This window comes from Anomalospiza imberbis, chromosome 3 (assembly GCF_031753505.1).
Source record: "Anomalospiza imberbis isolate Cuckoo-Finch-1a 21T00152 chromosome 3, ASM3175350v1, whole genome shotgun sequence".
Lineage (NCBI taxonomy): Eukaryota > Metazoa > Chordata > Aves > Passeriformes > Viduidae > Anomalospiza > Anomalospiza imberbis.
Window position 1 is genome coordinate 112976510 of NC_089683.1, and position 26287 is coordinate 113002796.

Here is a 26287-nt window from a genome sequence, read left to right on the forward strand (position 1 = left end):
CTGAAAACAAAAGCAATCATCAGACTCTCACTGCCAACAGCACTGTGCTTCTCTCCTTAAATTCCAGCCTACTGTTAGGAGTAGCTCAAATCCACATGGAGACTGCAGTATTATGGAGATTGAGCAATGCCTACCTAAGTATTCATGGAAAAAGGTTATTCATAACACTAAGTGACTAAGACTAAAACAGAGAGACTGATATGCCAGAAGTTACAACTTTCAGTAACCCCTTAGGCTCAGGTATTTTCCAGTATGATAAAATGACAAGGCTGATGAAGGCAAATTAACAGCTTTTAAAAGTTGGGAGTGGGAGGACAAATGACATTTTGATGAGAAGAATGACAGATAAAATGATCCAGACAATTGGGATTATGCAGAACAAAATTTCTGTGCCAATCCCCAGTTTTTGGTTTTTTGTTTTTTTTTTTTAAAGCAGCAGCAGTTGGAATCTGAGAAATGATACAGTAAAACTATTCTCAAATAAACAAAAATGAGAAGTGTAGCTGTGTGATGAATGCTAAGAAAAAACAGGAAAGCTGAGCACCAGCATGTAAAGCTAATGGCAATTTTTTGCTGAAAGACTAACATTCACATCCCTCTCTTGAACCGTAGTTTGGGCAGAAACAACAAGCTGTCAAAGTTTCATTTCACCTCTCCCATTCTTGCACCCACCAGCTAAATGACTCTGCACAGCTCAGGACTACCAAACACTGCAGCCCCAGAGCTCAAACTACCTCAGAGAAGAATTATTCTGAAATTTCATTGGCTTTCAATGAGCTGTAAGCTGGAGAAAATACAAATTTAATACCAAAGCTGCATTCCCAGACGATTTGGAAAATTATTTAGCACTACGTAACCAATAAATTGTTTTTAAATTGCCTTATAAAATAAAATAACACTCTCCTAAATGTCAATTTATCTACTGAACAGCACTGCCTGACTTAAGTACAGCAAGGAAACAACTGGCATGAATGAGCTGAGAGCCATATGAGCTACTGCACTGACTCATGGACAGGACAGTCTTGCTAAACTCAAGAATTTGTAAATGAGAATGAAGGAGCAGGGGAAAAAATATTCCTGAATATCTTGATCATAATGTCTGAGACTTCTGCGAGTGAAATATCTCTCTGAGAGGGACAAAACTGGGATTGTACCTGTTGCTGCTCAGTTTTAAAAACAATCATTCAATTTAATGGAATTTTGAAAATTACTCTGAAATCCTTTAATTGGAAAGCGAAAGAAAATAATCCTGAAGGATTGTCATTAAATCTGTAAATTGGTTCCTGGAAGAGCTCAAGTGCCATCCTGCAGGTCTGTCAGACACTGAGAAAAGTCATAAATGTCTTTGCCTTTACTTAAGTTTAAGTAAATAATTCTTGCATGTGGGTATCAAGCTCTGTGACTTAAAATAGGAACCATGCATTTGCATATGAAGAAAAATTTCATTTGCCTTAGGGCTATGTAGACGTCTCTCCTGCCCCAGATTTTGGCATCATACTAAGATGGCTCTCAGTTGCTATTTGCATTAATATATTAATCTCAAACTAAATTGGTTTCTACTCGAGCTAAATATATTACTGCACAAAAAATAGATCTTAATTCTTTTACTATTAAGCGAAGTAGCAAGCAGCAAAGATTACCAAATTACCTCAGACAACTAGCAGTGGGCATGCTACCAAACAGCACAGAAATCCAGGGAATTCTGGGGAGAATTCTAAGGAAAACTGAGATATATCTACATGGTACCATCAGCTGCTCACTCATAGGAGATATAAAACCTAAACCAAACCAACAAAGAAGCAGTAATAATTCACTGGACTAAGAATTATTTTAAAGGATATAGAGTAACACAATTTTTCAGACTGATAGGAAGTTTTGCAGCCCTTTCACTTCAATGATTAACGTTGGGATTTTTAGAGATGGTTTGTAGTATTTAATTAAACATAATTGAGTATAATTGAACTTTCAAAACAGATTGCCCACAGAAGCTGTGGATGTTCCATCCCCTGAAGCGTCCAAGGCCAGGCTGGATGGGGTTTTGAGCAACCAGGTCTAGTAGAAGATGTCCCTGCCCATGGCAGGGTTTTGGGAGTAGATATAATTGAAGGCCCCTTCCAACCCAAACCTTTCCATTATTTCACAGAGAAGAATTATTACCAAATCTCCACTCTTCAGCAGAGTAGGAAATACATGGCCAAAACACTACTAAGTTTTTCTTTCATGGAAAATACCAGAATATCAAAATATCTCATTTCTGGGTACAACTAAAACATACACTCTGAATAGGCTTGTCTTGGCAAAAAAAAAATTTAAAAATTTGAAATTTGAGGCTGTTGTATTCTATGTCTTCAGGTTTCATCTGTCTATAAAAAATTTCATACCACTAACAACAACCAATAATGAATTAAACTCTACCTTCCATTGCATGAAGGCAGCCTATATGAAAATGGAGAGGGACCTTTTATAAGACCTGTAGTGACAGGGCAGGGGGACATGGATTCAAACTGAAGACACTAGGTTTAGATTAGATATTAGGAAAAAATTCTTCCCTGTGAAGGTGATGAGGCACTGGCACAGGTTTCCCAGAGAAGCTGTGGATGCCTCATCCCTGGAAGTGTTCAAGGCCAGGTTGGATGGATTTTTGAGCAACCTGATCGAGTGAAAGGTATCCCTGACCACATCAGGGAGATTGGAACTAGATGATCTTTAAGGTCCCTTCCAACCCAGGCCATTCTATGGTTCCATGACATAGCACGACATTTTCAATATGATACTTTTATCTTATTAAGGGCAATGCTTAAGGCACAAACAATAGCAACACCTTCCTGCTGAATAAAGCTGCACCTTTTTTATCACAACACATTTGCAGGGGCCCTACAATGCCCTTCCTAGTCCATCCTCAGGTCCTCAGCCAAGCCATAACTTTGCTCAGACCACGACATGTGCTCCCATCTGATGTCTTGGAGCTGACTATTCCCCCCTGCTAGCACCACCACATGTAGAAAGGGTCCAGTTCAACCTCTCTGCGATGCACAGAAGGACTGCCCTGCTAGCTGGGGCTCTGGGGGACTGGAGCATGCAAATATGAAAGAAAAGAAAGTAATAAAAAAAGTTGACTAACCTAACCCACCTGAGCTTGGCTCACAGGGGTCGATGTCCTCATCATCGCTAGGACATTCAGCTGAGGCCACCAGGATGTCATCTGTAGTCTGCAAAGAAAATAAGAGTCAAATAGATGTACTTGAATATTGTAACTTTCTCACCAGCATGTCTTCTTTTTTTTTTTTTTTTTTTTGGAATTTATGCAAGGCCCAGAGCATTCCAGACTTAAAGTGTAATGGTGCAGTGACACTCTCCAACTCTGTATTAATGGGACTTTGCTTTTCAATTTGCACTTGTCAGGATTTAGAATTGTGTTAGATATCCAGTGTGGGTGCTTACGCATTTTAATTTTTTTATTTTTTGTAATAAGGACAGAAAATAGTACAGAATATGTATATTGAGGCTGCTGGTCTTCCCTCTTTATCTCCAATATCTCTACTATGATATTACTGAGAACACTGAGGGCATTAAAATACAAGTCAAAATAATGAAATGCCTGCAGTGCAGCTGTTAAAACTATTATAAATGTAGTGATGTTTACTCCATTAACTGCACTTGCTTTCTCAGAAGTAGAGTCAAAAAAAAAAGGAAAAGAAGCAAACATGTCTCTCACTGAGCTGAAAACTATTTAATGAAAAGAAAGTCAAGGAAAGAAAACAATAATAAATGTGTATATGCTAGAAATTATTATGGTATTTTCTTCAATAAGGGAAGTATTGTGAGTGCTATGATTAGGTCCCAGGGCCAAAATGAATTTGGACAATTTTTTGTATAAAGAAATTATATAAATCAAGACAAAGGAGACAAACCAGGGGATGTATGGTAAAACACACCATAAAAGTTCAAAAAAGAACTGGGGAATTCCTACCTACTGTTTCTTACAGTGCAAGAACAAGGAGATATTCAATGAAACACTGAGGCAATCAATCAGTCAACACGAAAAAATGAATATCTTTTCAAGCCACCTCTGAGAACAGTCATTTAGAAATGTAATAAGAACATCTACAGTAATTCAGGAAAATAATACGAGGGAAATATAACCTGTCATGCACCTGGTCATTTCTCAAGAAATTACTAAAGAGGTTACTAAAGATGCTTTTCCTTTGGCCAAGGCATTTCATAACTGTCCATTTCAAATTCCTGTTCACCTCACCGAAGGAAATACATGGAGAGAATAAAATACTACATCATATTAAAACAAGAGGCTAGGGACGTAGCAGGCAAAAAGCCATTCTTGGATTCCTGTATGATAAATATGCCAACAACCCATTTCAGTGAATGCAAAACTTTCTTCCTTTATCCTCTCCATGGGTATAGAGGAGGGACATAAAATGCATGAAAGTTTTCCTTCATCAGTTTAAATCTGAAGAGGTAAAAATTTTATAGCTGTGCAGCAGGGCCAAAGGCTAACCAATGTTGTTTATCATTATTATTCTAACCAGAGTTTTAAAGCGAAGCATATTACAGTAATAGGCTTTACTTTGTCATGCTTCAAGAATATTAATGAATATAAGCTTTCAGCACTCCTCTGAACTAGGAAAGTGATACAGGAATACATTCATTAATATGTGAGGCATAACAAAGAAAAGCCCATAATAATAATCATAATATATTTTATAGGTAAAAGACTGAGGCATAACAGAATGAAGTAACTTGCTGAAGGTAATCAAAAAGGCTATAGACAACAGCTATGTCTGGATGCCATAATCACAAAAATTATCTTTCCTTATAGCTGAGAAAATTTGTAGCTAGAGGAAATAACTGTAAACCTGAAATACTGCCAAAATTAGTTGGCAGATTTGCAAAATTTAAAAAACACGCCCCAAAAAGCTTTCTAGTTGTCCTTCATTTCTACCATGTAGAAAACCAAAGTTGGAACAAAAGCCAGCTGCAAACATTCTCTTGAATTTCCAATGTCCATTTCTTTACCCCAGATGAGAACCATTTAAGCTTGAAAAGCAGTAGGTTGGCCTCTTTGAGGAAAATTACCTTTTTTTAAAAAAAAATATAAAGAAAAAATAACCAAGTAACCGACAAAGCCTGCCCATAAGAAAATATCTTTGTACTGCAAACCCCACAACCATTAGGTACAAAAACATAATAATAAGTACATAAAGTATCGTGCATCTTCCAAAGAGTTTCAGTTTGGTAAGTGAAGCAGCAGTGTCACATTTTTCCTTTTGCCCACAGCACTGGACAAGACAATACTTTTATGACCTGGAGCCAGAATTCTGAATATTGATCAATGGATCACTGAGGAGCTCTACACAAATACCATTAAACTGAGAGGATCACATGCACACCCAGCAGTCACAGCAAGAAGTGGTCTCAGACCTGCTGGTCTAACTGGAATTTGTGGTACGTTCAAAGTTCTGGTAATTCAAAATCACCAAAAATAATGCACTTTAAGTATTTTCATGTCTGAGAGATACTTTGCTCAGCTACTTATAAGAGTGTCAAAACTGTCTTCATAAAGTGACACTAATTCCAATCTATAGAAAGAGTATTCATACTTCTACAAGAAGAAAGGGTTGTTCTTGAAGGATAAAAATGCATGAATATTATGGGTACAGAAATGAATAATACTTTACATAAATGTGAATACAGAATGTCGAGAAAGACCTCATTAATGTCTCAGCATATTAAAGGAAGTAATGTGTGTTTCAAAGTCAATACTTGGTATAAAACTCATTTTCTTGCAAGCAATAATCAAGTATAAGTAGTTGAATAAGAAGCAAAGTGATAAGATGATGTGAAAAGTGTTTTTCTTCAAAAAAATATCTGAAGAAGAATTTGAGTTAAAGTACCGTTTAAAAGACGTGTCACAACCTGCCCCTATTCACCCCTTTCCCCAAATCCAAATAGCCCCTTGCTGCTACTCATACATATTTTCAGAGAAAAGGGCAAAGGAACTGTGAAAGGCAGGTGAGATAGCAGTGACCAAACTACAAATGAAAGCTACTGGTCTGCCGGACAGAACTCAAAAAAGGATTCAGAATTAGCTAAAACACTAGAGAATATAGAGAACACATAAATTAAATGCTGTGGGCCAGTTACTTTCTGGAGTTCTTTCTCCAGAAGTGCTCAGACTGATGCGAATTTACCTGAAGAGAGAGCAGAATTTAGACCTGAGGGTGTCAGACAGCCATGGGGTGCAAATCAATAATGCAAGATAGAGCAATGTGTTTTACTTACTTGACATTATCTTTTCCTCATGCTTTTTAATTTGGATGGGAAGATTTAAAACAAATCAGTTCTAAGTGAATTGTCGTTGTTGCTAGCACTATGGCTAATTTACAGGACACTGCTTCAAGCATTCTCATTAATCAAGGATTTAAAAGTCAGTGGAAAATCCCTTATTTCAGTGAGTGCCTAATAGGATAACATCCAACTGGTACCATCATCATACACGATCGGATTAGAATGTGTCTTGGGTGAGTTGTTCAAATTCATTTAAGAGGTGATACTCCAGTTGTAAGAAATTGGGAAAAAAAATAAAATAGCAGGTGTACAGTGTAAAAGGTCAGGCAGAATTTCTTTTAATTGCTTCTTCTTTTCTTTGTGTATTTTCAGAGATTTTTCAGATTCAATTTGCAGCTATGACGGTACAATTTGAAATGCAGTCCACTGTAAAATGTGGATTCTCAAAAAGTTGGACATCAGTACACATATCAAAAAAAGCTTACAATTAACATGGCAATAAAAAAATGGAGCCAAAAAAAAAATCCCACATTTAGTAAAACCAGAAGTCATTGCAGAATGTTGGTTCTGACATCTATTCAGGGGTGTGGCCCCTGCAGGAATAGCTCTTGCTTACATCAGCTATGTCTGCTTGCAAAAATAAAGAAATTGGGATTTGTCTTTCAGCCAAGAGACGGTTTAAAATATCGCCAACAGGCCACCTTGCCAGAGGAAGGAAATGGTGACTATTTCAAGAAAGCTCCTGGCCAGATGAAAAAATGATGCTGTCGTCATGGCTTAAATGCAGTGACAGTCTGTAGCTATGGATAAATATCAAGCTGCCTCAAAGGTTACTGTCACTGGTTGAAAACTAGTACCAGAAAATATGGCTGTGCCCTTCTAGTACTGCTCTTTGAATGCTATGTCATTAAAAGAAATAATTGCAAATGAATAAACAATACAAGAAAGTAATTTTTTATTATTATTCATTTTTTTGCATGACTGAGATTAAATACACACCAACTCACTCCATTTTTTATGTATGAAGTCTACTATACCTGAGGGTATGAGAGAAATATGACCTAAAAATTAAATCACCAATCTGAGCATTCATTAATGTGCATTCATTAGCAGTATAATGGATCCTGCATATTTTCTGCTGTAGTATGGCACCAGCTCTCCTTTAAATCATAGCACCCTACAGCTACTCTGAATATAGTTTATTCCTTTCTTGTTCAATAATATTCTTTATCCAATGAGAACTGCAAGCAAATCCAAATTACACAATAGCTAAAAAGTAGCAGTCCTAAATTATTATATGAATTATAACCAGCACAACCCCTTATGACTACTCTTTAAATTATTTTAGATGAGAACTTCAACTGCGTAAGTCAGAATTACACTTATTTATTTGTACAGCTCTGGTGCTGAATGATAGCAGAGACCAGTGCTGTTGTGCCTGGTTCTAAAGGCAGCTAGAAGGCAATGACAAAGCCCTGAGGAGCTTCGAGTTTGATTTTGGACAACAGATGAGTGGGAGAGGGAGCAGAGGATGAGAAGGGTCAGGTGAGGATGCTATTGAGAGGCGCTGGCAGTTACACAGGCTCTGATCTAGCACATTTCCCAAAATTATGCTCCCATAGAGCAGGAAGGAAGGTCAGGAGGAAAGCAGGCACAGGAAAGCCAGGCAGGAGCCTGTGACTGGCCAAGGAGATGCTGGGAACAGATGGTGCCTGGCGAGCACTGCCGAGGCTGCAGAGCCTCTCCGAGGAAACTCCACGTGTTTGGAACTGCCTGGTGAGTGTGGGGATGAGGACAGGCAGGCAGCACCCACGGTTAGGATCGAGGGCATGGTCAAGGCATGGGAAGATGGAGCATGGTTGTACTGGGAGGGGAACTAACAAAGGAAGTGAAAAATTATTGGTGAGGTCATGGGAGCAAAGGAGACGAGGTGGCAAGAGGGGAGGGCCAGGGTACAAGGGAGTTGATATCAAGAGACACGATTATGTGAAGAGCAGTGGGTAAGAATCCAACGACTGTTAGCAAATGACTGTCTGAAAACATACTTTCAGATGTAGACAAGGAAATTAAACCTCTAATTCTCCTTTTACCCTTTTCTGTAATGCTTAATTATCATCTCTGCTTGCTTCACTTTTCCTCCTGAAAACAAAGCTTATTCAAATAATTGCAATTTAGTTCAGACAGAATCAGCTACAAGTGATTTTTAAACATAAAGGTCTGCTTCAATTTAGCAAAAGCCTGTATAGTACAGCCATGGTATAAACAAAGGTTTTAGAAACCCGACAGATAAACACTACTGTCTTCTTCATTAGCTGTGGCAAACTTTCCTTGAAAAATATGGTTCATGCAACATCTACATAAAGGAGCTTAGAGCAGTTGTTTTGTACTTTTGTACTAGACACATTAACTTCTGAGGCAGAGAGGGACTTTCCCAAAAACTATCCCTTGCATATATTCCTTTTCCCCCCTTTTTCCCCTTTAAATGGAGGAATAAAGTAACCTAAATACATGGGAGTGCTGGCAGAAACCAACAGGGTATGAAACATCACAAAAGACTTCATGTGGAAAAACTCAGATTTCATTTTTTCAGGACGGGATTAACTGCACAATTTTCTAGCCACGACTGCATAATTTGAATTTAATTCTCGGTGTATGAAGCAGACCTTCGTGACTGGTTATTGAGACAGTTGTGGAAAGAAACTCGAATATGTCACATTATTCAGGTGTACTCCTCATCTGGTGTTAATAACCTGCCACTGCATGAGGCAGTTTGCTGGGAAAGAGGCAATAGTGATGTAACAGTAATATCAGCTCTAGATGATTTGCTGTTTAGACAACTGCCTCGAACGTTGTATTTAACCTGCTATAGGTCAAACAAGTACATGTGCATCAATTACTGCTCGTCCACCCACATCCAAAAAGTACTTTCTCAGCGCTGTGCTACTGAAAAAGGTTATTTCTGGACATGGGTATTAAAATGCTAATATTTCAAGCACATGCACAATATTTATTAAATCTTTCGCTAACCGCTGACATGTTATTACCCTGTAATGTGAAAATACAGTAACTGAAAATCGAAACACTTCCTCAAAACTGCCTCTGATCTAATTAATACTACCATGTTATTTCTTGAATTGTCAGTGTTTGATGCTGGGAGAAAGCAAAAGCCTTGATTAATAAGTTCCTCTCACAGGAAAAAAAAAAAGAAAAAAAACCTCGAGGATACAGCAACCAAATACAATAAGACCTTTCAGTCAGTGAAATGAGTGTAGCAGAAATTAAACTGAGAGGTGTAGGTGAAAACCTCATGACAATGCCTCAGATGCCCTGCAGGACAGCTTCCGCCTCTGTCCTCAAATCCCAGCAGTGATGGGAACACACCTGCTCCACACAGCAAAACAGAGTCACCTCAATTCCAGCCTCCACCTCTCCACATACAGACAGTTTATCTTTCCACACAATAACCTTAAAACCCATGGTATTCATTCCATGCAGAAAAACTTCTGTGTTTTTTCTCCAGCCACCCTCCTCCACCCAAACATCTAAATTGTCATGGGCAAAATTGCTGCAAATAGCAGGAATATATTTGAGAAACAGATTTATAGTAAAATAATGTCCACAAAACTGTGTGCCTTTAAGCTCAGGATTTGAAGTTAATTGCTTTGGTCAAAGTCTTAGAGTCACTCAACCCATCTGTAAAGAAGCAGAGCTGAGAAATCCACATGCTCACAAAGGTACAATGTTTTACCTGGACAGATAGCCAGGCAGCACTCTGCACTAATCTTTAAAAATTAAAGTGTTACTAAGTAAAAAAATAAGAAAAAAACCCAAACATTTTCCTATCAGGTCATGTTCCTTACCTCCTGCAACATATGGATTAAGTTAGTTTCACAGATGTAGACCAAAAGCAATTTCTATATTAATTTTATTTTTTAAATCACATTTCTTGACCCCTTTTGAAACTTTTTTGATTTGATGCCTAGAAAATTATCCCACTGTTTTTCTTCTGTGTTTCTCTCCCAGTGGGTAACAAATGAAAATGCACACATCTCCATTAGTACATTTTCACTGGCCACTTTTCCATATTAAAGGCTTTTCAAGGAGATATTTAAAAGACCACTCACTGTTTAACAGTGGGGGCTACTTTGAGCTTCTCTTCTTGAAACAAGCTGATCCTGAACTAGCTGTGGCTCTTGGAAGCAGAGCAAGCAGCAGCCACACAGAGACAGGGTACCAAGAATGGGAGAAGAAGGTTTATTTTTTGAGGTAATTTGATATTTGCATCAAGGAACAACTGATGTTTACCATGAATGTTGGACTAATGCTTCAAAGCAGTGCAGGCTGCAATCAAGAGTGAATTGTCCATCTTCCACACCCTTCCCATCAAGGCCAACTCATGTCATAAACCCCCGAGCAGGAGGAGTCATGTCAGCATCATGAATATCTTTGTTTAAGACCTAATTTTTTTTGCAGTGCCAGATGAACAGACTAGGGTTTGATTTCCTTTCTCAAAAAAAAAAAAAAACAAAACAAAAAAAAAAAACCACCAAAAAAAAACAAAAACAAAACCAAAAAAACAACCAGTATGGCACTGTCTTGCTTCTGACTGATTCAGAACTATAGGTACAGTAAAAAGACAAAAGTGCTTCTATCCTTCCTTCTGGAAATATTGGGGATGGCTGGCTGGGAATGAGCTCTCTACCATGTGCTCACTGCTCCCTTTGCTCCATCTGGCCCTCTCCCTCCCTTCTGCAGTGGGGCTGATGGAAACAGGAGCTCCCTCCCTGCTCTCAGGGCCCTTGGGAACTGCTGGCTGATCCCTCAGCTTGGTCTGACCCAGAGCCCAGAGCAAGCCACATGGAGATGCAGGCACGACTAGCCCAAAGCTAGTTTTTTCTCTCATGCTGGAGAAAAAAAAGAAGAAATAAAAGTTGAAGAGATGTGGCACAAAACTGTACTTTATCTCCTGAAAGCAGACACTGCTATGCAACCTGCCAGTTACCAAAACCATGGGCACCTAATTACATAATGCCTATTTATTTATACTGTGCCATTTGTGAAAGCTGCCATGGCTGCTTGGGTGAAGAACAAATGAGTCACTGCCTTACTGCTTTCGCATCTAACTCTTAGATTCACGGTGGTGCAACATTTCTGGATCCAGAAATAATTTTGTTGGCTAATTTTCATTCTGCAATTACAAATAGTTCTGCCATGGATCATACTGATCAGAAGAAGGTGTGCTACTTTTCAACTTACCTGTTTCACCCTTATTTCCCCCAGGTAATGAAAATTGGTTGAAAACAAGAGACAGATAATCTGTGAATTCTTTAAAAGTCTCTTGTTCTTTCTTTCCAAGATCCTTTCCAGAACATTCATATTCCTCTCCCATAAACACCATAGTTCATTCCAGAGCAAGAACAACAAAAATGCACTTTGATTTTTGTTTTGTTTTTACATTTGCACTGAGCCTAAAATATATGGAATAGAATGTGGTTGATGAAATGCAATGCTATTATTTTCTCCTAGGCGAGAAAATTATTTTGCCTCTAAGTATGAGGGAAATGTTTCTGGGCATTATGCTTTTATTTTCTGGTATCATTTTATTTTTAGCCATCTCTTTTGCTGAAGTAAACATTTTGGTCTCCATTAATTCTGAACTCACAAAACACAGAGGAGACAGTTTCGTATTAACTCAGAGAGAGACTGTGCTTATTAAATAGCAATATTACAACAGTGATAGCAAATCTTTTAATTTATATCCCTGTATTACCAATGACATGTACAGAGGCTGTTGACTTTTTGGAATATGAATCTTGCTGCATTTGTATTCATCTCAGAAAACTCAGGCATAGTATTATTAAAGCCTTCAAAACTGACAATTTGAGTTTTTGTCAGGGAAGTGGGGGTGCTTTTAATTGACCATTGAGTTGCTAGTGTAGCCTTTTTTGTTGTTGTTGTGGAGCTTTGGGGCTTTTTGCAATTTAATCACAAGATTTAAGACTATTAGCAAAACTTTATTAAATTAGACAAATGACTGGAATCAACATTGGACACTTTTAAGACTTGGCTGGGCTGGTTGATCCTTGAAGTCCCATTCAACCTGGTATTTTGTGATTCTGTGATTCACTGAGTTATGAAAATACAGCAAAGTTAGAAAGGTACTAACTATGAACTAAACTTCTATCTTTTTTTTTACAATTACAGTAGTGCCAATTTTACTTACTGTGATCTCCCTGGCTATTGAGTTGTGTCACACAAGAACACCTTGGTCTACTGATATCCATGGGATTTTTTAATGAGTTTCAAAAGAGGGGAAGGCAAGGAAAGCCCTTCAGAAGGAATACCTCCTGAAACTCACATGGAGTCTCTCTTCTCTCAGCATGTTTTCAGGGTGGAAAAAGCTTTCTTATCTTGTAGGAAACTGCTTGAACTACTAGACTACTTTTTAGCCATTTAAACAAACCAGCCATCTCCTCTTGCTCCAGAGACAAGTAAGAGACTGAGACAATAGAGGAAATATGGGATCTTCTATTTAACACTGAAGAACCATGTTCTTCAAGTTCATTCGAGTGTATCTTTGGCTCAAGGCAAATTATTTTGAGTCAGTCAGATCAGGCAAGAATCTGCTAGTATCCCTCTCTCAAGCCCTGTTTTCTTCTCCTGAAGGAAAACGAGCACCAGTCCCTCTGCCAACACTTTCCTCCCTAAAGTTTTGCAATAAAGAATAAATTTCAACTTTTTCAGGGTCCAAGAGGGCACACTACTCCTCCCTAGATATGAGACCCTTTGTCACATTTTAACCCCCATTACACTGGTTTTCACAGGTTTACCCAGAGCAGGGAAAGCAAAACTGAAGCTGTTTTCTCCAAAAATCTGTCTTGGAAGCACAGCCTTTTCAAATGTAAAGCACTCAGTTCTGCTACTAAAAAAGTCCCACATTTCCTTATCTTAATGTTTTAATTAAACAACTCAAACAATAATGGCAGGACCAGGAAATATACTGAGGAAATAACCTACTAGCTCTGCAGAGATGAGACATGTTCTACAGAGGAGCTGCATTCTGCAAGTACAACCTGGTAACACTAAACAAGAGTTAGTTAGCTACACAAACTCTGGAAAAAGACAATGCCTGATTGCCTTTCAATTAAAATAAGTTTCATTAAAGCCACTGTTTCAGAGATACTATTAATTACACTGTTTCTGAAAGTGTACATTTGTCACAGAGGTGTTTGGGTTTGTTAATGATGCTTTTATTTCATAAGAGCAGTCAACATTCAGGTGAGAAACATGCTCCAGGAAAGCAGCAGGCTTTGCACAGCTGGGAGATGCTCCAGGTGATTGCTGTGCTATTATTTACAAGCAGATGTAATTTATAACCACATTGTTGACGAGGAACCTCCCTTTTTCATCACATCTGTGAAAATCTATGCAGGTTAAGAAAAACTGTGTCTCACACAGGAGGTATTTGGGTTTGGGACCTAAAAATATGGTCTTGCTTTAAAGGACAGGTAGTGGTTTTCCAATAACAAAGAGAGGAACTGAGGCCTGGAAGACAATTTCTCCTCTGCTGTCCATACTGCTGCTGATGGCATTTGGGTGGTGAGGAGGAATAGGCTAGACTTGAGCTGGAAGGAGAAAAAAATCAGGCACAGAACAATGACGAGATGGGATACTGGGATGAAGGGCCAAGAAAGTGTGAAAAGTAACTGAGGTAAGATGTTGGGAGGATTTAGGAAGAGAAATGAAATGCTGTGCCCCTGCTGTAAGTCTGGGAGGACACAAACCATTACAAAGGCAAGAGAGGATGAGGGGAAAAAGAGCTACAGTAAATCAGTAAAATGGCACATGGAGAGCCATGGAGAACTGTGGGCATGGGGAAATCTGGGATAAGGATAAAGAATGCTGGACCAGTCGTGGGAACAGATTGGAAAAATTACAGACTCGTAGCCTTTGGAATCGGCACCAAGATATCCGCTTTCCTTTCACTGTCAATCATAACCTGCTAATCACTCTAGCAAGGACTTCAATTTTCCAGCAGATGTCTGGCCCATTGGGATCCATCATTTAAAAGACACAGGGTAAAGCAGAGATCTGCCAGGTGAATCCACGGGCTCCAGCAGTCCATTCCAGGGTGTCAGCCCTGTGGTGCATAGTGGAACAGGTTTCTGATGTTTGTTTTGAAAGGAACTCAGGAAACCATGATACAAAACATTTGATTTGGAAAATTTCAAGTGTGAAAGGGAATGAACACCCAGCAATTAGGGGATGCCAGAACTCAAGTCTGACACGAAGCCTTAATTCACATGGCTTATGTCTGCACAATCTGATGCCATCTTAAATAAAATGCTGGTACAGATTAATAATAACATATTTGAATGTCAGCTGGTGTAAAACCACACAGTTCCAGAGAAACAAAATGTTCACACTTCAGTTGTGCATCTGGCCCATAATTTCTTGTGATTTTGTTTAAAACTGAGAGCCCAAACCCATGGGGAATTATCTTAAACTTGAGTATGCCTAAGGCTGCGTACTAATCGCTGCTCTTACTGCAGCATGGCACACTTCTGAGTCATACTGCAAAGACAGGTTTGCTATGAGGTAATCCAAAAAAATAGAAGTTAAAATTATTAAGTCACATAAAGTCTGGATTTTTGACCTTCATTATTACATTATGAGCAATAGCTAGGAATATGGCAGAGAATTTAAAATAGGATTCTCATTTAAAATGAGAAATTAACCATTTATGCACACCCCAGTTATTCAGTATGGCACTGCATTTTCACAAGGTCTTTCCATTTCCTGGTGGGAACCTATCAGTTATCTGTTAAAACTGCTTTTCATAACACTTTATAGCTGTTGAAATACAGCAAGGAAAATACAAATACAAAAGCAGGGAAATTTCATTTGACTGGAGTGCAAACAGCAAGATAGCGTAAGATTCCTCTTTAAAAGTAAAAAGAATTTCATAAGACCCAGGCTCAAAACTCTGATGGGTGTCTAGAAGTTCTTGCTGGTGCAACTAAAACACTCAGCTGACTCTCTAAATAGGCATGCTATGTCAGGAAAAGCTATAATTAAACTCCCTGAGTCTGTCACTCTTGTCTATATGGGAATGTTACTGTGATATAAATGAAGTTAATTAAAAACTGGTATAACTCCCAGGTGCATAAATTTTGCTGGGAAAAGCCCAAATGTTTTGTGCATAGCTTTGGAGGGCAGGGTAGGCGCCTCCAGCCAGCCCATGGATTTGCTCTGAGCATGCACAGGGGGAGGTGGAGCTGCATGGGTTCATCTGTCCCGGTGTAATGGCAGCAGTGGGATGTGTCAGACCCTTCACGGGAACAAGAACTGCTACACTCACACCAACATCCCGCTGTGCCTGACTGCAGAGCAAACTCCTCTACACTGCAGCTCCTCAGATTTAGCTCTCTTGCCTCTTAACAGCCATGTACTGCTGTCAGGAGAGCAAACTGTGAGACCAAAACGATGCAGGCAAACATGGGAGAAAATCTGAATTCAATCAGGCTATTGCAGTCCTTCCCCCAGTGCTTCACCACGAGGCACCCAGGCAGTTTGTCATTGTCAGCATGCCCTGGGTTCCTCCTCTTGGACAGCAGTCAAAGGGTCACAATCAAGTCTACACTCAAGTCTCTTAAGCTTTGATGAGTCTAAGGAAACTTCAATACTGTCTCCTTTCAGCATTGCAGCACAGCACCTTGGTACCCAAAGGTAGTTTTTTTCTTTTTTCCCCCTTTTTTTAAACATCTTTACAACAACATGCAATCACTAGGCTCCCCAGATATCTTAGATTCCCCAGATTCCTTAGATCTGAACAAAGCTATAAAACTACCTTCGCACATTGCCCGTTATTGATTTCTCCTGTCTTTAGTATTCTATGGTCTCACTCAAGGGACTCAACCTCCTCCTCCCCTGCTGTTCTCCTGAGGTCTGTCCCTTGGAGCATGGGACCTCTCTCTTCTCCCTAATATCTCTGCAAAATCTATTTTTTGTAACCTCTTCTCACCTTTGCGTCCCTGCTGAAAGATTTCTAATTAGCCTGCTCGGATGATCGAAGTCCTCTGTTGCCCTCAGTGCTCTCCCTTTTGCAGTCATTGTTCAGACTTCACTGCACCAGTCTGAGAGCCTGGCTGAAATTATTTCATCTGTTGCTCTCTGATCATCATAATGATAATGGAGTAACACTCTTCACTTAATGTTGCCCATGTATCATGAACTTTATTATCTGTAATAAGCTTCAACTCAGAGGAACAGATTTTGAGCTGCTTGGAAGGGAGAAGGGCACAGGAGCTGCCTGCAATTTGCCATTCAGGACATCCTTGCTAGTTTTATCCAACACCACAAAGCAGGAATTGGGATCCAGAATCTGGCCAAAAAACATTGCATAAATGCAAGTTGTGTTACTAGGGTCCCTGAAGGATGCTGGTGTGTACACAGCTCTGGTTTTGGCGCTGTAAGTCAAAGATTTCCTAATATGCAGAAACACAATGTGTATCATGATGTGCAGCAATTTGAAATAAAAGTAATAATAACCCTGGAGACTTATTTTGATTGATTTTTACAGAACATAAGTGTAGCATCTAAGCACTCAGGTGAAGAAAAGAAAAAACTCCACAAGTTAAGTGAGACCGCCCACAGTGAATTTCTTCACCTGATCACACCAATTTGTAGAGATTAATTGTATGGAAGGAGCCACAGAATGCTGAATTTCATGATGAATGGACACTATGACAGCAAACGATTTCCCCTAATGTTCCATTATGCTTCTCAACATTTGAAATTTAATTACTTGAAGAAAAAAAAATTAAAAAGTCAAAAGCCATCAATAGCCTCGTCATTACAGTGTATTTTCAACTTGAGAAGGCATTTTGTTTCACCATAAAGAAAACTTCATGTGCAAACCCAAGGGAGGCAGAACTCAGACATTATGACAATGTTGCTATAGCAATTATTTGTAGGAACGTGGCACGTTAGCTTAGCTCTCAAACCTACTGCTCAGCTCATGCATGCTGTTCTTAACCAGAATATAAACTGCCTGGTGCTCATTGTATCCTAATAGGATTTGTAAATTACTTACAGTGATGTACTTCCAACAACTAGGAATGGAAGAATAGTTTTGTTATTAATATTTAATCATGCTCAGAAAACCCCCTTTATATCTGTGCATTCAGTTAGATATTCCAACTGCTCTTTCTGAGAAGGCAAAGTCATATAAATATAGCCTATGAATTATTGTGTGAAAATTATGAAATATATTATAATATTATGAAATATAGTCCTGAATTGTTGTGCATAATATACTATTGAAATGGGGTCTGCTTTGAATAGTGGTTATTTAAGATCAGGTTAACATTTGGAAGCAAAGGAAGGAAAACTTAGATGGAGGCAAAATTTTATAATGATTCAGCATAAACAAAGGGTGTGAAAATGCAATGTTCCAGTATTCTCAAAAGCCCAAGCAGCAGATAAAGCAGAAATATCTGAATCATCCTTGCTTGTATTTAGTCCATTTAATAATACTTCACTGCTCATCTAAACTAAATTTTCCTGGATACATTCATTAAAAATAAATGCAATTGTGCAACACTTGTGATATTAATGGGCAGCTTCAGGCCTGAAATCAAAACCATACGTTGGAAGGGTTGAGGTTTCAAGCTAGATCAGTTTTGCACAGCAATCTATGAACATAAAAGTCACAGACAACGGACAAACTACCTCTGCAGACCAGACTCTTTGGGGTGCTCAAGTAATATACTCAGCCAGCTACAAGCACTTTCTTCAACCTACTGTACTTTAATCCCCAATTAACTTTATTAATTGATCTTATACTTTAAAACTGCTTCAGCAGCCAGAAGAGGATGGGTCCTATGAGGGCATGATGCTTAATTTCACAATGAAGTCTTTGGTAATGAAAGATCCATCATGCCCAAACGGAGCGACCTACATAAAACAAGGCCACAGAGGAGCTGGCCGTGTTCTGCTTACCAAAATGACGGCCTCTCACTAAACTCCATCAGATACACAGCGAGGCAGTTCCTTCAGATTTCCTTCCCTTTATCTGCAGCCTATCGACTCAGCATACACATATTTCAGCATGTCTCAATATTTTGCTTCAGCACACTGGAAACGTTGCAGCCTCCCTCTTTGTTCTTTACAGCCTTCCGTAGCAACGGCTGAATTAAAGTAGGTCTGGAATATCTACTTAAGCAACTTACACTCAGATATTTGGGAGGCTGAAAATCCTAGGGAGAAAAACCCTATGTCTGAGTGGTTTTTGAGCAAAGCAATCATTTATCTTTATCTTTTTTTTTTTTTTTCTGGAAATAAAATTCACCAGCCCTTTTCAACACTAGAAAGTCATACTTAACCTCATCCATCAATATGTGCAGTATAGTCAGTCCCTGTAGTATTTTTAAAGGTAATAGAACAAAGGCATTTTCTAAAACACACTTGACACATGCTAATGCTTAGTCTGGAAGTACCTGATCTGTTTTCAGAGCATACCAGCTGTTCTGTTAACCCCTAGCTTTTTTTTTTCCTTTTTTTTTTTTCTTTTTCAGAACTCCAGACAATAAAACACATGGCAACTGATTCAACAATCAGCAGACATGTAGAGAGCTGCTCTTTAATTTCCCTACCCCATTCTCCACATTACAAAGAGATGAGGAGAAGATGAGGCTACTGTTTAAAAATAAAGTTCTCTTGGTGGGTGACAATCATGGACATCTACAGTCCCAGAGGCTTTACTGGCTGGGGAAAACATGTCTAGAAAACTCATCTTTAGCTCTCACCCTGTAATATGGGGGGACACCCTGACACCGAGTGATTCTTTCTTCTTTTGCAGTCTTGAAACTTGGCTCCCATTTTCTTTATTAGTCACAATGCCAGGTAGGCTGTAGACCCAAGCAAAGGCCTACTGTGATGTCCTCTCCTTTCCTACCATCTGCTTGTAAACACACAAAATCTCTAAATGCCCCCCAATCCTAACATTTTAAACCAACACAGAACTCAGGAAATCTCCGTTTTCTGTGATGGCGATGGGAAATACATGTTTTCCATTAGCTGGCTGCTCTTTTCCTAATTCATATGGGGTTTAGCACTGGAAAAGCAAAGGAAATGAAAGCCTTCCCTGCAGTCTTAAATCCTTTTCTGATTATGGATTTCCTTCAGGAGAAATTACCACCTAGGTGTGCATAGCTCTGCACTTGTAGCTTTATGAAACAGCTTCCAGTTAAAACAGCAGGACAGAAAGCAAATGGCTTCTTTCTCCTAAAACCTTCTCCACCTATGGCTCAGTTTTGGTTGAGCAACACCAAGGTGGCTTTACATGGAAAGCACCTCAAGGCAAAGGCAGGCACCAACCCACATGAAGAAAGGGGTGGCTGGCAGTCTCCGAGTGTGCAATCAGGGAAGAGTGAGCATTTTGCTTCCTACAGGAGGACGGGGGGCCCAGGCAGCAGCTGGGCTGGAAGAACAGCACCACCAGTCCACTGCCCCTACTGCCATCTCTGCTCCGTGAGAGGCTGCTCCCCGGCTCAACAGGGCGCAGCAAACGCCAGCAGACCCGGTGTTTGCACTCATTCTGCTCTGAAAGCTAAATGTGCCATTAGAGCACAATGCCAATAGCTAAATCTCAGCAGCTGTATGTGCCAATTTGCACTTAAGGAAGGCTGCTCTCCCCTGCACCAACTTAACAGGAGCAGACCGAGCGCTAGGCGGTTTTCGTGTACAAGGAGAATGCACATACAGCAAGTGCCAGCACCGCGCGGTGCTGAAAAGCAGGAGTTCTGGAAATGCTGGAGCAAAGCCTCCAACAGGGGGTTGTAATCCTCAAACACTGGCTTGGAGATGGCAGGCTTCTCTCCACAGCAAATGCAGTCACAGTGAGCATTTGCAATATTTATTCTCCATTAAGCATGCAGTGTAAGTATCAATAAAGATTGTTTGTCTTCTTTTACTACCAATCTGACCTCGTTGTTAATAAAAGTAAGGAACAGCTTTTTTCATCAATATAGGAACACGTGTAGATTGATAGTTATCACTACATGGCCTGCTTAGAGCCCTTCTAGTTTTCTTTGAAGGATCACAAATTATTCACAACACTGCGGGCTTTCTTCAGTGATAACATCTGATACATTTTATATAACATCCTTGTTTTTGTATCTGATATCAAACCCCATAAACCACATCATTTTATGGGGAACCTGAAATTGGATTCTTCTGCAACAGAACATTTCCTCCCTTGACTGTCTGCAGCACTTTATAAAATATTTATTGCTAGGATGCCTAAAAATACACATAGCCCAGCACAGCTTTAAGATGGAGAACTATTTAGCAGTCATAGACTAGATTTCATACCACAGGGTTCTTATTAGGCATAGTTGTCTAGAAATCACACTTATTTTCTGAAGCAAGATGATAAAATATTTTCATTTCAAATGAATAATTCAGCTCCCCGAACAGACAAAATTATATAATTTTTTACTTCTTCAAGGTTCCACAGCAAAATCTATGCTCCAAAAATATTCAGAGACCCAGGTGAACAAGGCTGTGTCTTTCTGTCTATTTATCTTTTATTTGAGAACAAATTTAATTACTCTTTGGCTGACACACATCACATACTTCTGGTCAAGCTTCAGCATGAAATGCAGAGATGCTGTGTTGGGCCAGGCATCCCCCAGTGTGATTCATGGGATGCTGAAAACTCCCCGGGCTTGGCTGCCTGCATATAAATCAGCCAGGGCTCTTCTCCATAATGCAAATGGCAAGGCAGCCCTCTATCCTGGCAAATTAAAGCAGTGACAAACACTTTCTCAGCACTACTCAGGGAGGCATGAATTCTCCAGGGAAACACAGCACAGCACTTTGCACCAGCCCTGGAGAAAGGCAGAGACACACAGAGCCCCTGTCCCACCCCACCACTGGTGACAGTCCGACCCCTGACAGAGCCACACTCGCTGGGGGTGTTTCAAGTGGAGCACCAAGAAATCACCCACTGCTCCCACACATTCCGGTCTAACTGGATGTCCCAGTTGCAGAGGGTGAACAAGAGGCAGGACTTTGACACCATGATGAGGGGGAGGGCACTGGCAGCGCTGCAACCCTTTGCTAGCAAGAGAGGGTTCACTACAATTCCCAGTTTTTATGGATGTTGAAGGGTTCAACTGTAAAGAAGCCTTGCCTCTCCACTGTTGCACCACATTTGTGTTTTTAAAAGAGGGAATGCCAGCGTGACACATGAATTGCCTCCCAGCACTCAGGTTTTTCTCTCTCAGTGGGGTTTGTGTGAGCACACAAAGGTACCAGCTGTTACTGCATCCACACTGCAGGAGGCTGGGCCTGGCTCTGCACCCTTCCTCAGGGTGTACTTCCCAAAAAACCTGTTCCCTATGCTAAGGGCACGCCTTGACATCACACAACACACCTAACCCGAGCAGGCCAGCCATTAATTCACTACAATATTTTATTCACAAGCACATCTGTTGCAGCGTATTTCACCGTGTTCAAGGGCCCCTAAAAGCCTGTTGTCCACTGTCTGTAGGTATGGAATGCATCCCTCTTGCTCAATACAACAGCTTTGCTTTCCCAAAAGCAGTGGAACGGAATACAACCGAGAATTTCTGCTTGCTGAGTATAGCAATCTTAATTGAGATTTAATGTTTACTTTACCAGGCTAAGCACAGAGCAAACGCCAGAGAAATTATTGTGTTTAAAAAAAAAAAAAAAAAAAAAAAAAAAAAAGCACTAATTAACAGTGGCTGAAACTTGCTTGGTTCAAACAATAGCCTGCCCAAATGACGGGGTTTGCCTGCACAGAAAAGGCTTAGCCTTGCAGATAAAACTTTGAACCCACAGCCACAGGTGCCCTTTTATTTTATAGCACCTAAACCACTAATTAAAAGAAAACTCTTTAAAATAAAGCAAAATCTTACCTGCAGACGAGGAAAAGACTAAATATTTAATTCTTCTCTTGTACAGAGTGAAGTGGAAAATGGGCAGAGTGAGCATGTGTGTGTTTGGGGGAGATTCTATTTAATCCCTGCAATTCATAATGCTTAGAGAGATACAATCACCATTTCACAGCTTCTTGAATGTAGGTTGCTGCTGTATGACTCCAAACCACATTAAAATGTCAATTTTAGAATTGATGATGAATAGTCATATTCAGCTTCAGACCCTCAGAGTTTGCACTGCCTTTCCCACATCAAGAAGGATCTAGTTCTGGAGATGTCATGCCCTGCATGCAATGGTTTCAACCTTCCCACTTTCACTTGCAAAGAACTATACACATTTTGAAGCTCTAGAGATTCAGGGAACTCATTACTTCTGTCCCAAGTCCAAGCACTTAGTTCAACTCCCCTCCCACTGATGCATCTTTATGCTCTGCAAAATAAAACGAAGTTACAACTCCCAGCTTCTTTTTCCACAGGCAGACACCCATGACCTCCAAGAGCCTTCCTTTTAGGCCCTCCTTCTCTGCCTGATGTGGTGAGAGAGCCACTTTAGCCTGGAGAAGCAAGAGCTGCAATGCTTCAGTGCACAGCTGAGAGCTGGGGCAGGTACTGGGAATACTCAAGAGAAAAACACTACTTTAGTGACAGCAGCAGCTGCTCAGCATTAAAACACAGAACCATGCAAGCAACAAATAGCCCTAATTGCTCTAGATAAGAAAATTATCTGCAAAGTGGAATGACAGAATCTCTGAAGTACATGAACAGAACCTTATCAGACACGGTACCACATTTTCTCAAGCAATCAGGACCTCCTTTGAGAACTCGTTCTGTTTCTCATGGTGGCTGCTCTACTTTTCTTTTTCCCAGAGCTTATAGCTACTGGGGATGATAAAAAAGGATAAATAAACGATTTTGATGTCATGTAACATTGGTAACATACATATAATGCAGTAATTATATAAGCAACTGTCTCTATAATCACTCCTCAAGGAATCACTATCTACAAATCTGCCACTTTGCCTTTAATACTACAGCCCTAACCTGTCAAAATCCAATTGGATTTTCATTAGAATACTACAGAAGTTAAGCAAATAAGCTACAAAACCATGTCTTGCAACAAATCAATATTTCATGCCATAATTTATACTGTGGAGAGCCAAAGCATAGAGACATTTAGGTAAAACAAGAACTTTCATTTTGTTGTGGTTTTTTGACTTTACCTCTCCCACAGCAGTCTGGTGATGCTTTAGAAGAGCCAACACCTCCAGCCATCCCTGTTGGAAGCTAAGCTGTACTGGGCATTGAAGAGTTTATGGATTTGAAACAGGAATTCCTGGATCTGACCTACACCACTTTTGCTGCTCATCACACGAGAGTTATTAAAGCACAAGGACATTTAAGAAAGAAATGAGATGAAGGAATAAAGTGCATAGGTGCTCACAAATGCAAGAACCACTCTGATCAACTCCCTGAAGGACAAAAGTGGCTTCAGCATTGTGCACCAGCTCCTGCATCTAAGTCTGCTCTCTGTCATGAGTGCAATTTCCCTCTAATGGCAGCATCTAAGTTTTTGTTTTCATTAAAGGTTCCACTTTCTTAAATGAAAGGCAATTAAAATAATCCCAAAAGCAAACAGCAAAAGACAGAATTGCTATGCAAGAAAATTCTTTCCCTAATTGCTCTTTAAATCCACCTCCCACTTCTGCTCCCCTCCCATAATGTCAGCTGGATTTAAGCACAAGTTTTTCATAAGCAGGGATGAATTCCTCTGGTGTAATTGCACTAACAGGGTGTTTAGGTCTTACAGGCCATTACCCCCACTGCTGCCAGAGGGAATTTTCCTGGGATGAAGAGCAGGGTATCTACCAGCCTCTATGTCCTTAACAGACACTTCTGCAGAAGTTCAGATCATTAGGAGAGAAGCCTCTAGATCCACATTATTTGGCCAGTTGTTCCACTATTACTGAGATGTCTTCTTAAATAAATGTGCTGTTGCTAACAGGCTACTTTGGTTCATAGACAGAAATATTTCTCAGCTAATGGAGGTCTTCCTTGGGATGACTGTGAAAGGCCAGCCCAGAGGCCATGAGACATTGCCAGGGTCAAACAATCTTTGTAAACATTTTGAAACACGGATATGTAGAATCAGAATGCATCATGAACTGTCCCCCCCACACACACAATGTTTTATTCTTGTTATTATAATAACCACAAAATGGTGATGACTTTTAAAAACCACCAATGCTGAAGAAGGATCAGCGACCTGAAAACTGCTGGTGTCAGGGAGGAAACATCTGAAGAATGTCCAATAACAATCTGCTTTAGGCTCACTCAGGAACTAGTAATGCAAGTTCTCATTACAGCAATTGAACAATGTTTATGCTTGTGTTTTGGATTTGTAATTTGTTCGGGTCTTTCTACATTAAAACAATGCCTAGTGAAATGACAGCAAAATAAACCAGAAAAATGTGTTCACTGTTCAGCATTTCTGATCAACTAATTTAAAGGTCCAAATTTGCAGTGCTGGGCATTTTTTCCTGCCTGAAGCCATCTAATACATTTTCACTGCTAAAAAGGTCCATCTAACACTGTAATGCTGGAGAACTTTGGGAACAGACTGGACTTTATGACCCAGAAATTCTTTTTCAGTCTTATGTTCTCCAAGATAACTATGAGTAAGTTCCTGTGTGGGTGAATGAACAACTCTGAGTTTTCTGTAAAATTTATGTCTTCCTGACTTCTTCCAGGCTTTCCTGCCTTCAGTCAGAGATGTCTCTTAACTGAACTGAAATTTTGCTGGAAAAGGCTCTGCCATTTCTCCCATGCTAGTGATGGGTGGAGACTCTTTCTACATATGGAGAGATTGAATAAAGTAACTTCTTTCTGGTTTAGAAATAGCAAGGCTAAATTTGTTTGCTCTCCAGTATTTGTACCCAATCAGACTCTCTCTCTCTCCCCAAAAGCAAACAGACAATAAAAAATGCAACCACTGTTTTAGGCGAGCGAATTCTCAACTCTAAGTTCCCCAAGGTGGAGGTGGAACTAGATTTTTTTTCTCCTCAGCGCAGGATTTTGGTGTGTGGCACCACACGGATAGTGCATAGCCCTCCAGCCTGAACCAGCACCTCCCTCCCACTTAAACTTGAATCCTGCTGCTGGTTTAACGTGGTGGCAGATGTCAGAACACATGCAAAGACCACTCCTCTATCTGCTCCTCAGCTGCTTTTTTTGTGACGTTGTGCCTGACCATGTTATCAATGCGCACCTCCAAATGTGACCTCCCCCAGGGACTCTCACAGATGTGCAGTTTCCAGACACTGTTCCGACCACAAATCTGTTTGCAGGTGATGGTCTGAAGAAAACCTGGCCCCGACCTCATTCTCTTCCAGTTTCGTCCTTTCCTTTTCAGGTAACACTTGAAAAGTGCTCTTTAATTACAGAATATCAGGGAGATTTTGCAACCATTCCAGCCTGTTTTTCTCCTTCACATCCAGAAAACCTAATTCCCACAATGATATGCTTTTCAGCCCTTTTTTTTCTCTTTCCACAAAGTCTCATATCAAAAAAGTTTGAAGACCTTGCAAAGCTATACATGTCCCGGTCTACCAGGCATCATTTTCTTTGCAAAGTTACTTTGGACACGTAAAGTTTAGGAAATTAGGCTCTCCAACAGTTTAGTTGCACATTTCAAGTTCTACCACATAATTTTCACACTAGGTATAAATATCTCTCTCCTAATGGCTACACTGAGTGAGCAAAGTGGTAAGGATATCTATTTTATTAAAGTTTGCCAAAGCCTAACTTCATTTTAAAATCCCCAAACCCTTCCCCCATGCCTTAAGTTAACTGATGCAACTCAAGAGCCACGCACAGAAAAGGTTTTCTCATGCACTTTCCAAAGGCTGGCTGAAAAAACATCTACAGATAAAAGAAACCACTCTGAATGAAAGCCATTTTTCACTTATCTGGTTGAATGGATCTCTTGCTATTGGAAAATGTGGATCTCAGTTGCT

The 26287-nt window shown here is 39.9% G+C and overlaps 1 protein-coding gene across 39 annotated transcripts in view; it reads right to left on the reverse strand.

Annotated features, from left to right (window-relative positions):
* NRXN1 (neurexin 1) overlaps nt 1-26287 on the reverse strand; it is a 674512-nt gene that overhangs the window by 15558 nt on the left and 632667 nt on the right. For 27 of the 39 annotated variants that reach the window (XM_068186597.1, XM_068186587.1, XM_068186590.1 and 24 more), the window contains one exon: nt 3122-3209. In XM_068186597.1, coding sequence (XP_068042698.1) covers nt 3122-3209 — 88 coding nt within the window. The remainder of the gene's footprint in view (nt 1-3121; nt 3210-26287) is intronic. The other 12 variants (XM_068186598.1, XM_068186595.1, XM_068186596.1 and 9 more) reach the window with 1 other exon arrangement.